This window comes from Alligator mississippiensis, chromosome 9, assembly GCF_030867095.1.
Source record: "Alligator mississippiensis isolate rAllMis1 chromosome 9, rAllMis1, whole genome shotgun sequence".
Lineage (NCBI taxonomy): Eukaryota > Metazoa > Chordata > Crocodylia > Alligatoridae > Alligator > Alligator mississippiensis.
In genome coordinates this window covers 74,730,243-74,744,286 of record NC_081832.1, presented here as the reverse complement: position 1 = coordinate 74,744,286, position 14,044 = coordinate 74,730,243, and the positions used below count along the sequence as shown (strand labels likewise).

Here is a 14,044-nt window from a genome sequence, read left to right as displayed (position 1 = left end):
GAAGGGACCTCAATAGATCATCGAGTCCGACCCCCTGCATAAGCAGGAAAGAGTGCTGGGTCTAGATGACCCCAGCTAGATACTCGTCTAACCTCCTCTTGAAGACCCCCAGGGTAGGGGAGAGCCCCACCTCCCTTGGGAGCCCGTTCCAGACCTTGGCCACTCGAACTGTGAAGAAGTTCTTCCTAATGTCCAGTCTAAATCTGCTCTCTGCTAGCTTGTGGCCATTGCTTCTTGTAACCCCCGGGGGCGCCTTGGTGAATAAATCCTCACCAATTCCCTTCTGTGCCCCCGTGATGAACTTATAGGCAGCCACAAGGTCGCCTCTCAACCTTCTCTTGCGGAGGCTGAAAAGGTCCAGTTTCTCTGGTCTCTCCTCGTAGGGCTTGGTCTGCAGGCCCTTAACCATACGAGTTGCCCTTCTCTGGACCCTCTCCAGGTTATCCGCATCCTTCTTGAAGTGTGGCGCCCAGAATTGCACGCAGTACTCCAACTGCGGTCTGACCAGCGCCCGACAGAGGGGAAGTATCACTTCCGTGGACCTATTCGTCATGCATCTGCTGATGCACGATAAAGTGCCATTGGCTTTTCTGATGGCTTCGTCACACTGCCGGCTCATGTTCATCTGGGAGTCCACTAGGACTCCAAGATCCCTTTCCACCTCTGTGCCACCCAGCAGGTCATTCCCTAGGCTGTAGGTGTGCTGGACATTCTTCCTCCCTAGGTGCAGCACTTTGCATTTCTCCTTGTTGAACTGCATCCTGTTGTTTTCTGCCCACTTGTCCAACCTATCCAGGTCTGCCTGCAGCTGTTCCCTGCCCTCCGGCGTGTCCACTTCTCCCCATAGCTTTGTGTCATCTGCAAACTTGGACAGAGTACATTTGACTCCCTCGTCCAAGTCGCTGATGAAGACATTGAAGAGTATCGGTCCAAGGACCGAGCCCTGCGGGACCCCACTGCCCACACCCTTCCAGGTCGAGACTGACCCATCCACCACGACTCTTTGGGTGCGACCCTCTAGCCAATTCGCCACCCACCGGACTGTGTAGTCATCCACATCACAGCCTCTTAACTTGTTCACCAGTATGGAGTGGGATACCGTATCGAAGGCCTTCCTGAAGTCTAAGTATACGACATCCACCCCTCCTCCTGTGTCCAGGCGTTTCATAACCTGGTCATAGAAAGAGACTAGATTGGTCAGGCACGATCTGCCCGCCACAAACCCGTGCTGGTTTCCCCTCAGCATAATTTGCCCTGCCGGGCTCTCACAAATGTGAGCCTTGATAATTTTTTCAAAGACTTTACCAAGGATGGAGGTGAGACTGACTGGCCTATAGTTGCCCGGGTCCTCCTTCCTCCCCTTTTTGAAAATGGGGACCACGTTAGCCCTTTTCCAGTCCTCCGGGACTTGGCCCGTGCGCCACGAGCGTTCGAATATTCCTGCCAGTGGCTCTGCAATGATGTCAGCCAGTGCCTTCAGTACCCTCGGATGGAGCTCATCCGGGCCTGCTGACTTAAAGGCATCCAGTTCTTCCAAGTGACTCTGCACCACCTCAGGATCTACGCATGGAAGTCCGGCACCTTGCTGCTGCCTCTCTACAACCCCAGTGAGAGACTTGTCGTGCCCCTCGCTTAGGAACACTGAGGCAAAGAACTCGTTGAGGAGTTCAGCCTTGTCCCCCCTGTCTGTCACCAATTGTTTCTGCCCATTTAGCAGGGGTCCTATTCCTCCCTGGGCCTTCCTTTTGCTCCCAATATATCTAAAAAACAATTTCTTGTTGTCCTTTACTTGGGTTGCCATCCTCAGCTCCATGGTAGCTTTGGCCCGTCTAACTGCCTCCCTACAAGCACGAGCAGAGGAGGTATATTCATCTTTAGTGATCTCACCCTGTTTCCACTTTTTATGTGCTTCCCTTTTGGCCCTTAGGCTGCCCTGGATTTCTCTGGTCAGCCAGGGAAGCCTCCTGGCCCCTTTCCCTTTTTTGCCTCGCTCGGGGATCGTCTTGCTTTGTGCCCGAAGGATCATTTCCTTTAGGCACAGCCACCCTTCTTGTGCTCCCATCCCTTCAAAACTCCTACTCTGCAGTGCGTCCTTGACTAATCGCCTGAGTGCAATGAGATCAGCTTTCCTAAAGTCTAGCACTTTCACCCTGCTAGTTACCTTACCCACTCAACGTCTTATGTTGAATTCTATTATTAGGTGATCACTGTCTCCCAAATGGCTACCGATCTGGAGGTCGCCTACCATGTCATCCCCCGTTGCCAATACCAGATCCAGTATGGCATTCCCCCTAGTGGCACCATGCACCTCCTGTGTCAGGTGGAGGTCCTGTACACAGGTTAGAAACCTGCGTGAGCGATGGGACCTTGCTGTCTGCGTCTCCCAGCAGATGTCAGGGTAGTTTAGGTCCCCCATGACTACCGCCTCTTTAGCTTTTATGGTCTTAGTGACTTTTATCTAGTCACTAAGCAGAAAGAGCCATATCCAAGAGTAGACAAGGTTCCTTGGGTGACAGATATCCAAGAGTAGTGATTTCTGTGGCCTTACTTGGAGTACTGTAACCAGTGCGGGAGGACTGCTTTTTAAGAAGGATGTAGAGAAACTGGAGAGGACCCAAGTACAAATGGCAAAGGTAATGGGTTTGGAAAGCAAGAAACTGGGAAAACTTATTTTGGAAAAAAGGGAGGCTGAAGGCAGGTGGGGGAGATGCCTGGAGCAGTTTTCAGATATTTGAATGGCTGCCACTGGGGGAAAAAATGGCCAAGATCCAACAGTGGAGGTATAGAGAGCATAACACAAAGCAGTTGGTTTAAACTGTATCAGAAGAGACTTGGGTTAAATCTCAGGAAAGTCTTAAGAGCTGTAGTACAATGGAAACAAATCTGTGTATGGAGGTTGTGGAACCCCTCAGTGGAGCTTCTTAAAATAGTCTCTGGGCTGGTCTGGGAAGGGGTGAACTAGATCAGAATGACCAGCCTGAGCTACATGTGCTACACAGCCTATGTGTTTGTGTGTGGGGGGTGTTGTGCAGCAGATCAGGTAGGGGACAAGTAGTGCAAAACAGATTCGGCAGGGAGCAGCAGCTTGGGGAAGGGGATCAGAGTTGCACTCAATGTAGGGCTAATTTGTAGCACACCTGCCAAAAAGGCTGGCCCCACACTGGACTAGATGGTTCTTGAGGTTCGCTCTCAACTCCATGTTTCTAAGCCAGATCAGATTTCTTTGGTCCCAGCGGCACAGCCCATCTGTCGATTATTGTAGGTGCAGACATTCAAAAAGCCTGAGGCAGAATCAATCTAAGTTGCGCAGTTTTCTGTAAGCAGCGTAGTTTAGATTGGGAGCAAACAGAACACACGTTCGCTCTTTGGTGGGGCAGCAAATCTTAGACTGGGTTCCACCATTTTTGAACCATTCTCTGTGTGCCTAACTTCTGTTCTGTCACGGGTATAGACTGGCTTGGTGTGCTGAACTTCTGTTACGAGTATAGACCAGTTTCTGATCACTCTTATACCAGTAAAAGTGTAATGTCTGTACCTGACCATGGGGTCTGTTAGATGGTCGATGGGTATTTTTGTCATCTTTAGTTTTTATAGCAGACTTCTTCACTGTTTCTACTTAACTGGGTCATACATACTATACAAATCTCTCTTCAGGTTTGCTTATAATCTTGTCTATATCTACTTTTTTCCAGGCATGTTTTCCACAAAGCCTGTGTGGATCCTTGGCTAAGTGAGCACTGTACCTGTCCCATGTGTAAACTGAACATTTTGAAGGCACTGGGAATTGTGGTAAGTTACATAGTTGTGACCTTCATTTCATTCACGTTTTACAGGATCACAGAAATGCAGGGGTGGAAGGGATCTCAGGGTCACAGTCCTAGCTCATCACTGATCTGTTGTGAAAAACTTCTGGGGAGGGAGATTCCACTGTCTCCCTACCTGGCCTGATCCAGTGCTTCACTATTATCGTTAGAAATGTTTTCCTGATACATAACCTAAATGTATTTCACTGAAAATCAAACCAGTTTCTTTGTCTCTTACTCCGGTGGGCAAAGTGACCAGTTGATTGCTTTTCCCCTTAACATTTACATACTGGAATGCTGTCACACGAGCCCTCTTGTAGTGCATCAGTCCACAGGTCCATATAGCCCCACATCCTCTCTGACGGTGGCCTCCCAAAAGACCTTTCTGCCACTGTTCCTGTCTGGGGAGCACAGAGGTGAATGCTTTTGTCACAGGGATTAATAAAGAAGATGAGAAAGGGCATAGCAAGAGATGTAAGGGTAAGGAGAAATTTCATTCCATGTCTATAGCAGCTATCAAGTCAAGCATGACAAAGAAGAAATCGGGCCTATATTTCTAGCCCTTTTAAAGGCAAACCAGAGACACTTTCTAGAAAGAGCTGCACGTGGCACATTGTGGGCAGGTGTTTTTGTGATTAATAATGCAACCAAGTTTGTTAAAGGAGAAAGGGTAGCATTTGACAAGCATTTTGTTATAGCTTCTCTGTGCAAGGAGAGTGCAGAGAATATGGTTTCACGGCTGATGGGAGTAAACTTGCTGCTGGGTAAATTAGGTGTTGCGCATAGCCTATTCAACTCTCTCCTGACTCACGATCTTATCCCCTGGACCTCTCTCACCTGTATGTGCCTCACTTCAGGGTTCCTGCTTGAAAGTGAAGAGGTAACTGTCTGCTATAGAGAGCCTGTTACAGATTGTTTGGTGTTTTCTCGTTTAGAAAGCATTCTCAAAAAATATTGGATAAAGGGGAAATGTATGACTTTGCAAGCTGCCCACACATAGAAAATCTAGCATTTTATTGTGGAAATATTGTTTTTCAGCCAAATGTGCCGTGCACAGATAACGTAGCTTTTGACATGGAAAGGCTCACCCGAGGCCAGCCACCCAACAGACGATCAGCACTTGGTGATTTTGCCAATGACAGTTCGCTCAGCCTTGAGCCTTTGCGCACATCTGGCATGTCACAGCTTCCACAGGATGGGGAACTGACCCCACGGTCAGGGGAGATCAACATTGCTGTAACAAGTAAGTGGGGGTTGGCCTTCAATTTGAGTTCTGTGGTTTGCTTTGCTGTGTTTCTTCACACCAGGGCAGTGGTAAAGATTTCCCTACAGCAGCGATTCTCAATCAGGGTGCCAGGGAATCCTGGGGTGCCGTGACATCCTTTCGAGGGTGCCACACAACATTAGCACTGTTAAGTGTACAAACATGATTCACAATATAAACCCAAGGATTTCAAATAGGAATCCAGAGTGCTAAAAACATTCTGAACCGTTACGGTCTTTCTGAGTTCTTTGCAACAGAAAAACTGCTCTCTTTTTTGCATAGTCAAAAAATGAGTGAAAACTAAAAGCTGGCATTTTCAGAGGTGGGGCCTTAACTTTAACAAGATTAAGAACCACTGCCTTACAGAGATGAAAGTGATCACTCTGTTTGTACAAGAAAAGTACACGCTTTTTAATTAAACTAATTAAATCGGGTGCTACATTGCAAATGCTTATTATTAATATGTACATTCTTCATATATCGTGGAACAAACGTACAGCAGGGTTCAGTACAAACTGAATTTGACAGTTTGGGAAGTTTTGGTTGCTTCTACTGTTTTACTATATTAAAAAAATATTGTGCAGATGCTTAACTGGTTAGCTGGTTCTAAATTAGCATTGTTACAGACGAACCCTTTCGCAATTTCTGTGTCGCATTTGAAAGTTCTTTTGCTGGCAACAGAGATCTGAAAGGCTAACCCTAACGTTTGTTATGCTTGCCCTTTTAATTTGTAATTTGTTGCATTTGATGTTGAGGCTTCTGAACCTTGCATAATCTAGGAATTTCATGGCATCAGAAGACCACTGCTGAACTGCTTGACCAAATTGTTCACAGGCTCTTCTTTTTAAAGGAGCAACTGGAGAAAATTCCACTGAGCAGATTCCACCTTGGGCTTCTGATGTATAAATAGGCCTCTGTGAATACTGCACAGTATGCATGGAATTGCATCATTTTCTAAATGCTGTAGAGCAGTGATTTGATGCACAGATAGCTGGGGGGGGGGGCGGGGGGGTTTCCTCTTTCACTGTTTAAAAAAAAAATAGATTCCATGGTTCAAGACAGTTTAAAGTAAGGAGACAATTTTGCCTAACTACTCATCCAGCCTCTCAAAGTCAGAGACACTGCTTGGTATTCTTAGCTCTCTAAGATGGTATTTTTAGTCTTGTCCTTTCTGGAGCGTTTCTTCAGATGCTACAGCAAAGGAAGTTTGCTATAGAAAATTATTCTTGTCTTGACGAGTGTAATCAGTTCCAGAAATGTGTTGGTCTCGTGAGCAAATCGAAACTTCAAACTGAGTTCATTTGCAAAACCAACAAGTCTTCGTCTGGCATCTGTCTGGCATCTGTCAACTACTAGTGCATCCCTTACTCAAATCTCTCTTGAAGACAAATTAATCCTGGTCTGCGTTTGTGTAGTGTTCAAAGCTTGCCTACCCACAACAAAGTCGAATAGTTTAACTGCTCGATTTCCTTGACTGTAGGTGTGTTAACTGTCTGCTCTCAGCTGTAGCTACCTGCATTCAGCTGTGTTGCCATAGTAAAGAACTGAGAAAAATAAGCAGCAATTCACCCTGATAGATATAAATTAAATTAAAAAAAGCTGTACAGGCTTTTAGCCTTGTGCATTGTGTGCCTTAATTGATACATTCACATTGAACCTAAAATCTGTATTCAGCAATGCAGATCTGTAACAAAATCTATTAGCATCTGTAGAAGTTGTCAGAAAGGGACAGTATCACAACTAATAATGCCTTTGTTTGTTATCCACTGTTTTTAATATTACCGTCAAGGTTTTTCTCTTTAAAGTATCTGTACGTACTATTTGTATTCTGTTAAAGTTGAAGTCTCTCTCCTTTTCAAACAGCCCTTCCTTCTATGTTGGAGAAAATTTGTTAGAGTTATGCTTAAACACTGGGTGGGTGGCCCTGATTTTTGTTCTAAAATAGAACAAAAGCATTTGCTTTGGAGAAAAAAGGAATGTGCTGAATTCTGTGAGTGTGCATGCAAATATTTTTTGAAGAGACACTGTCTGAGCAAAGGAAAGCCAGCCTCAGCAGTGTTTCCTAACGTAGGAGAGGTAGGAGTCTTCACTTACATTCTCCCTTGTTTTGCATTTCACTTGTCATTAAGTGATCTTTCTTTCTCGCTAACCCTTGGGCTGAGCCAGGAGATGTTGTTGTGCCATGCTTTTTTTCCACACCTCTCTCCACTTCTTCTTTGCTAGCCTTCTCCAGTCAGTAACTCTATGGCTAACCTCCTTCTGCTTCACTTCCCGGTGCCAGTCATGGCTTAAAACCCTGTTGCCTTCTGCCAGTGTTTGAGGGATATGTTGACATCGCTTTGACATAAGCCTTCTCCCACGAGTGATTTCCTCCCTTTCCTTTGTCAACAGAAGAATGGTTTATAATTGCCAGTTTTGGCCTCCTCAGCGCCCTCACACTCTGCTACATGATCATCAAAGCCACAGCTAGCTTGAATGCTAATGAGTAAGTACATGTTAAAATACGTGTGTGTATACTTGGTTTTGGTGCATGCATCACAGGCAACGCTGGGAAGAAATGGCAGGAGGGGAAGGAGGGAGTGCCTTCTCTCTCTTGTTAGGTATAAGTCTCTCTATTAAAACTTTTCAATGGATTACTACCCGTGCACATTCGTGGTAAGGTATGTCTGGCTGGGTTGCCTGAAAGTGGCTCCTCACTAAAATTGTTTGTATGCAAGATCAAAAGGGAGAGATGGTAAGCTCCCTAGCATTTGTACCAGCTTCTTATGAGCTGAGCGATCTTTCTCCAATACAGAAATACAGAAGCAATAATGGAAAATGGGGAAAGTACAGAAGAGTGGCAAAATTTCACCACTTTCTCCCATCTTGTGACTTGAATCCCCACCTGCAGCCACCTCCCAAGTGGCTCTCCAGTCAGATCCCAATAACCTAAGCAGCTTCCAACTCTGCTGTGAGGTTAGGCAACCCTGTTCTAGTCTGTCCCTTGTGCGTGAGAGGTTCGAGGTTAATTGCTTAAGTGCTACCTAATATGTTACACATCAAGCAAGAAGGCTCCTCTGCTGATCAGTGTGCCACATACTGCTTGACTCCTAAGATTTGCAGGAAATGCCAGGTTGTTATAGATGCGAGAGAGGAAAAAGCAACAAAGCTTCTTGTGTTGTTCTCCATATAACAGCTGGGGCTAACATTGCACCATTTAGCTGATACACCAGTAATTCATCGTGAAGATGAGGGTCCTCTTTCACCTTCCAAGATGAAACTAGCAGGAAGGAGTGAAATGAGTAGAAGATGGGACATAGTCTGAGGGAGCTCAGTCAGCAGTACCCTCCAAGTGACGTTCCCCACTGCTTCCCTCTCCCACGTTTCCTGCAGTTTTAAACTCATCTGATTTAGGGCACACCTTCTGTGTTCATGTGCATATGCAAAAGATAAAATAACTACTGTTTTCACATTCATCTCTACTATAAAGTTGCTTAGAAGGGAATGACTGTAAGAGACGCTGTTTAAAAGACTGCTTCCCTTTGGTCTTAATTTATAATGTGGGGTGTTCCCTGGGTATAGAGAGCATCTTCCAGGAACTAGCTTGACTTGACAGCTACTTTTCCTTTCAGTTCTTAGATAATGGGTTCATAGAAGGCAAGAAATGAGAACAGTTTGTTCTGCATTCAGAAGTGACTCTAGACTGACCTCCCAAAAGTAACTGCATGACCACATTCCAGAATCCAAAGCCTCCGAGTATTGGTCAGTCTTCCTTAGCAGAAACGTTTTGGTGTCAGGTGGACATTCCACAACAGTCTCGTAGCCAACTCTCAAACCGCTAGCAGTGTTGCCCTAAGGCATTCTGATAACTGATGCATTTTCATCATGACGTGACCAGTGATATATGCAGTGCACAAACCCCTTGCACAATTTTCTGTAGCTGCATGTAATTGCTCCTCATGGATATTTTTTTACAAGACTTTTATGCAACTGTGAGCAGTATTGTAATTAATACTAGTATTTCCTTTTTTCACCCCACAGAGCAGAATGGTATTGAAGAAATGCTTTTGGACCGGTTGCCTTGGAAAGACCCACCTTTTTATGCATCATGTATTGATCCATACAGCACAAGCAGTTATATTTAGTATATTTTATTTTTCCTAAAATTTGCTGATGCCAAAGCTTTGTATTAAGGAAACAATGAAGAAATAAAGGACTTTAATTACAAAAACTTTATTCTGAGGTTGAATTTTATTTTCTGTGAGCCTTCTGTATTGAGTTGTTTCAGTGTTTCTCTCATCCTCTGCTGAAATTTGCATGTGTTCCTTAACCTCCTCTTGTGAATGGCTTAAACTCTGCTAATTAATCTTTACTTAATCTTTCTGTGAATGACTTCTCCTTTTCCTTTGAGAGGCACAAACTAGTAGGTGGGAGATTTGCAAGATGTTGTTTTAATACTATCATGATATCCACCTTTAGCACAGAGGTTAATGACAGTGTTGTCAGAGGCTGTTTCTTACCAGCTTATAGTTAGTCAAGTAGCTGGACCCAGCATCTTGAGTCTTTTTTTTCTGCTTCTAAAACTCAGTTCAAGAATATTATCTTCATTTCTCATCCCTTAACTTTTTTTGTGTTGTGCTAGGAGGCTAGCAGTGTGCTCCCCTAGCTTCATCAACCGCAGGAGGTTTGGAGTATTGTTTTCTGTTTTAATATTGCAACACATTTTTCAAACTTCGTAAGCGCCCTTCCCCCACCACCCTTTTTCATGGGAAGTGAAGCCGATCCTAACCACTTCTTCGTGCAGCAATAGCAAGCAAGAGGTAGGGTTTCCCTCCCCCTTCAGTTGCTAAATCTCTTTACAGATCAGTATTATTTAGTAAAGGGTCTAGTTCATGTTAACTCATAGGCAGTTGTGAAACGCTGCTAATATCTTTCTATAAGTTGGAAACCCTGTGAACAAGCCCTTTCCTGCCAAACTCTGCTTTGGGGAGGTAATGTGGCAGAGGGAGTGAGGGATAGTATCCATCCCATCACATCTCATCTAATCTCAAGCTGTTCACGCAAACTTACTTATCCAACCGGAGAGTAAGTAATAGCTTACTGTTCAAGTAAAAATGCACGCACTGCCTTCACTACTGAATGTGGAGCTGGTTCACAGCCAAGGCCTAATGTTTAAATTAATAAGATTGGCTGGTGCATTGGAGAACCCAGTAGATGGGGGAAACCATAAGCTGATCAGAGTTAAAACCTGTTGCAAGTGGGCTTTTTCCCCTGGTATCCAGCTTTAACTGACAACTGAAATCTAACATTTTTAATTAAACTAAACTATTGAAAAGAGCCATTTGTACTACGATAGGATTTAGTGTTTTAAATGTATTGGGAATAGGGATTTTTTTAATGTATAGGCACTTTTAGAATTTAGGAAGGCGGCCAAAATCTACATTAAAATACTTGCTTAATTCTTAGCTGTCAAAGAGCTTTCAGCTGAGAAGGCAGCTTTTAAAATTAGAAATGAAGTGTCTGATCGTTTCAATATATTTAATAGATTTTTTTTTTTTTTTTTTTTTAAATACAGCCTCTGAAATTTTGAAGGAATCACAAATACAGTCAATGAAGAAAGCAGTGAATCAATTTTGGGAATCTTGGATGGATTTAAAAAGGGGAGGAGGAACAACCCTGTATATTATGCCCTAGGACTGACTGCTTATAAAACCCAGTATTGCTGAATACTGATACCGAGACAGATGAGTGAAGTACAGTGAAGTATGATGCACAAACTAGAGAGTTCAGAGATTTCATTTTTTGTCCATTTATTAACAGTATGAGACAACTGAAATAGTATGTCAAATACTCCCATTACCACCTGGGATTATTGTTTTAAGGTTATTTTTCGAAGTAATGTAAAGAGCTATTTCTGAAAAACATCAAACTTTAGGGCCCAGATTCTGAGGGACACCGCAGCCAGGGCTGTTACACTTCTTCAACAGGCCAATGCCACAAGTGAAGAGCTGTCTTTTGACTGGTACCAGGAATAAAGTTAACTAGTTTCTAGGTTCTAGGCTTTGACACCCACTACCCCCGTTTCTTCGCCCTTTCACTTTGTTTCGAGTTTTCTGATCATTGCATCCATTAGATGCTCACAAAGTAGAGAAGCTGGCTAAGTGAAGTTCAAACCAAAGATAAAACTCTACCTTACTGTCATTCACTGAGTAGATTTTGTACCACCCCAGGAAGGTGAATACGTGTGTGCTTCTGGGCCAGCAGAAGAACAGCCTAAAGTTATTCGCCATCCACTACTTTCAGGTATAAATGCTTAGAGCAAGGGTTTGTCAGCTCCTCTTGTTGCGATTGTATACAAAGAAGTATGTCCTTCAGCATTCTCTTCCTTTTGCCAAATGTTGCTGCCAAGGAGGAAAAAAATGTCTGGTGACATTTGGCTCTCTTGCTACTTTACATCTTCCTAGTGTCCAAATGGATCATTCAGTGCAAAGAGCCTAAGGTGTGCCCGAACCATATCTCCGTGTCGAGAGAAAGCATTGCAGAGTCAGCTGTTCTTAGCAGGGAGCGTCTCCATTTCTGCACAGCACCCGGCTCTATGCAGCTCTGAACTCTGCTGCATAAAAGTGTAAATACAAAGGGACCCCCGGTAGCACCTGGCATATATGCAACAGCACTACAGTAACTTGTTAATGCATGCCATTGTACTGCGCCTATCCCTGCAGCACATGGTGAAGCTATTGTCAGTTTTAAGCTCACGTTCGTGTTCAATCACTGTTGAATGGTTTTCTCTAATTAAATACTGAAAAAATAATAGCAAGGTGTGCTGGATGTATTTAAGATGTATTTATTTTGACCTTTGTAAACCGGAGTAATTCACTTTGGTTTGCTTTCCCCATCTAAGGGATAGTGAGGCTTTTGTGTAGTTTCTCTCAGGTCTTCTTGGTAGCTGCAAAATGGGAAGAGTATACTATGTCTTTGTCAGAAATTTGCTGGAAGTTTGCGTGTTGCTGCATGCTACTGAGATCTATTCATGCCCAACGTGGCAGTGGATTTACAGAGTGCTGATTACCTCAGTTTTAAACAAAGCAGCTTTCTGCCTAAGGGGGAAAAAAGCATGTTAGGCAAGGTGCTAAGGGTCCTTTTAAACTTCTGACTAAGGACCCCTGCAAATTTAGAACAAGCTGGAGCTCAGTTTTAATTCTCCGGTATCTTTACATGACACGAGCTGTCCTGTTGAATGGAAGCTTCTTCCCAAATATCTTTGGAGTGGAGGAGAAGCAGTGTTGCCAAACGGAGAGCACTGGGTTGAAACTAGGATTGGTTTTCTTCACTCCTCGTAATCTGCTAAGTGACCTTGGACAAACCACTTCACCACCCTAGGCCTCAGTTTCCCCCTCTGTAAAATGGGGATAATGAGCCTTCCCTCCTTTGTGTAAACCCTTCGGGATCTAGTGATGACGCATTCTCCGAGCTGGATGGTGATGATAGTATCGCACTGAATATTTGCCTTGAGATGCAAGGTCCATGTTGAAACACGACCTTCAGTACCAAGAGGGGACAGGCAACATATGGCTGGTGTGCTGTCTCCTGGGTGTTTGTGGGGTTAAGGCCAACAGAAAAAAATTGTCTTAAGGAACTGAAGGAGAGAAGAAGGGGGACTTCCATTCAGTTGTCTGCATCTGGCAGAGAGTGCCTGCAATACTTGGCTTAACAAAGGCATCTTTTGGGACTTTTTCTGGTGCACAGGCAGTTCTGCTACCCAACGAAGGACTGGGAAAAATGCTATTTGATTTAGCTGACTTACTTTGAATAGAAGGCATTAGAGAATGAATTATGAGCTCCAAAGATGCTATTGAAGCAGAACAGTCTGTACCTGGATGTAAAGGTACAGGCTGGATATAAAGATGCAATTCTTCTAGGTGGACAAGGTAAATTTGCTTTTGCAGGAAGCAAGAAAGCGTTGAAGGTAGCAAGGCATGGGAGGTGCTGAGTGCACAGTGTTCGCTTGCAGATTAATTAAACAGATCTGTCAGAGGAAACATTTATGGTTGCCTGCCTGTTAACTAAACTCTCCCCATTGAGTCTGCTAGAGGGCAAGTTTCTCTGCACACAGAGGAAATGATTGCCTCGGGTGTCTGCTTCCTAATCCCTTGTTTGATTTTGTGTAATAAAAACAAAGAGCAGCAGTGTTGAGTCTTTAGGGGCCCTTTGTTTTGCCTCCGCCTCAGTCGTACAATGTGTACCATTTCAGTAGGGTGGCAGAGGCGGCAAAAGGTTCAAAACCCCATTGCTCATTTTGGGCAGTGTAAAATGGGACACAGGATGATCATAATTGAAATGCTGACGCAGAAGGACACGGTGGAAAACATGTAATGCAGGAGGCTCTGAATACCCATGTTGTCCCATATGTTTCCCAAGTAGATATTTATGGTGGAGTTCAGGTTTGTTTGAAGAGGGGCTATGATCTCTCTGGGAGCTGAAGTCCCATGCTGATCTGTGTAAATAAATACATCTATCTTTATTAAAGCATTGTATGGTTCCAGGAAGCTTAAGTCTGGGATGGGATTCAAATCCACAAATTGAGCACCAATCATTCAATTGTCATATCTGCTGGTCTCTCCTCCTCTCTCGCCCCCGTCCAGTACAGTGTGTTTCTTTATATACGCCTAAATATCTGCTTTATTGGCAGATCTTGTGGAATTTTAACTACTGTTTTATTCTCATGGAAGATTAAGGTAGTAGATTAATTCACTCCTTTAACCATTTCTCAAGAAGGTTCCCTTCCAAGTCGGACTGGTGGAGACCGTTCAGTGCTAGCTTGTTGTCTGGGTCAGGCGGCCACTGGACGGTTCAGGACTAGAATTAGTAGATGTCGCTGCGAGTCCGGAGTGTGCAGTGCATTGTCAGAGCTACGGAAGAAGAAGCTGACATACCCACCCACCCTATTTTCGGTCCCAGACAGAACTATTATTAGGCCTTTTGCTTTGATAAGTGCACA

General features: G+C 44.2%; 1 protein-coding gene across 3 annotated transcripts in view; it reads left to right on the top strand.

Annotated features, from left to right (window-relative positions):
* RNF130 (ring finger protein 130) overlaps positions 1 to 14,044 on the top strand; it is an 82,061-nt gene that overhangs the window by 56,263 nt on the left and 11,754 nt on the right. The window contains exons 6-9 of one of the 3 annotated variants that reach the window (XM_059712906.1): positions 3,693 to 3,789; positions 4,842 to 5,046; positions 7,459 to 7,552; positions 9,065 to 9,282. In XM_059712906.1, the coding sequence (XP_059568889.1) occupies positions 3,693 to 3,789; positions 4,842 to 5,046; positions 7,459 to 7,552; positions 9,065 to 9,191 (523 nt within the window). In that variant the 3' untranslated portion in view covers positions 9,192 to 9,282. Of the gene's footprint in view, positions 1 to 3,692; positions 3,790 to 4,841; positions 5,047 to 7,458; positions 7,553 to 9,064; positions 9,283 to 14,044 lie in introns of those variants that run through there. The other 2 variants (XM_014597521.3, XM_059712908.1) reach the window with 2 other exon arrangements.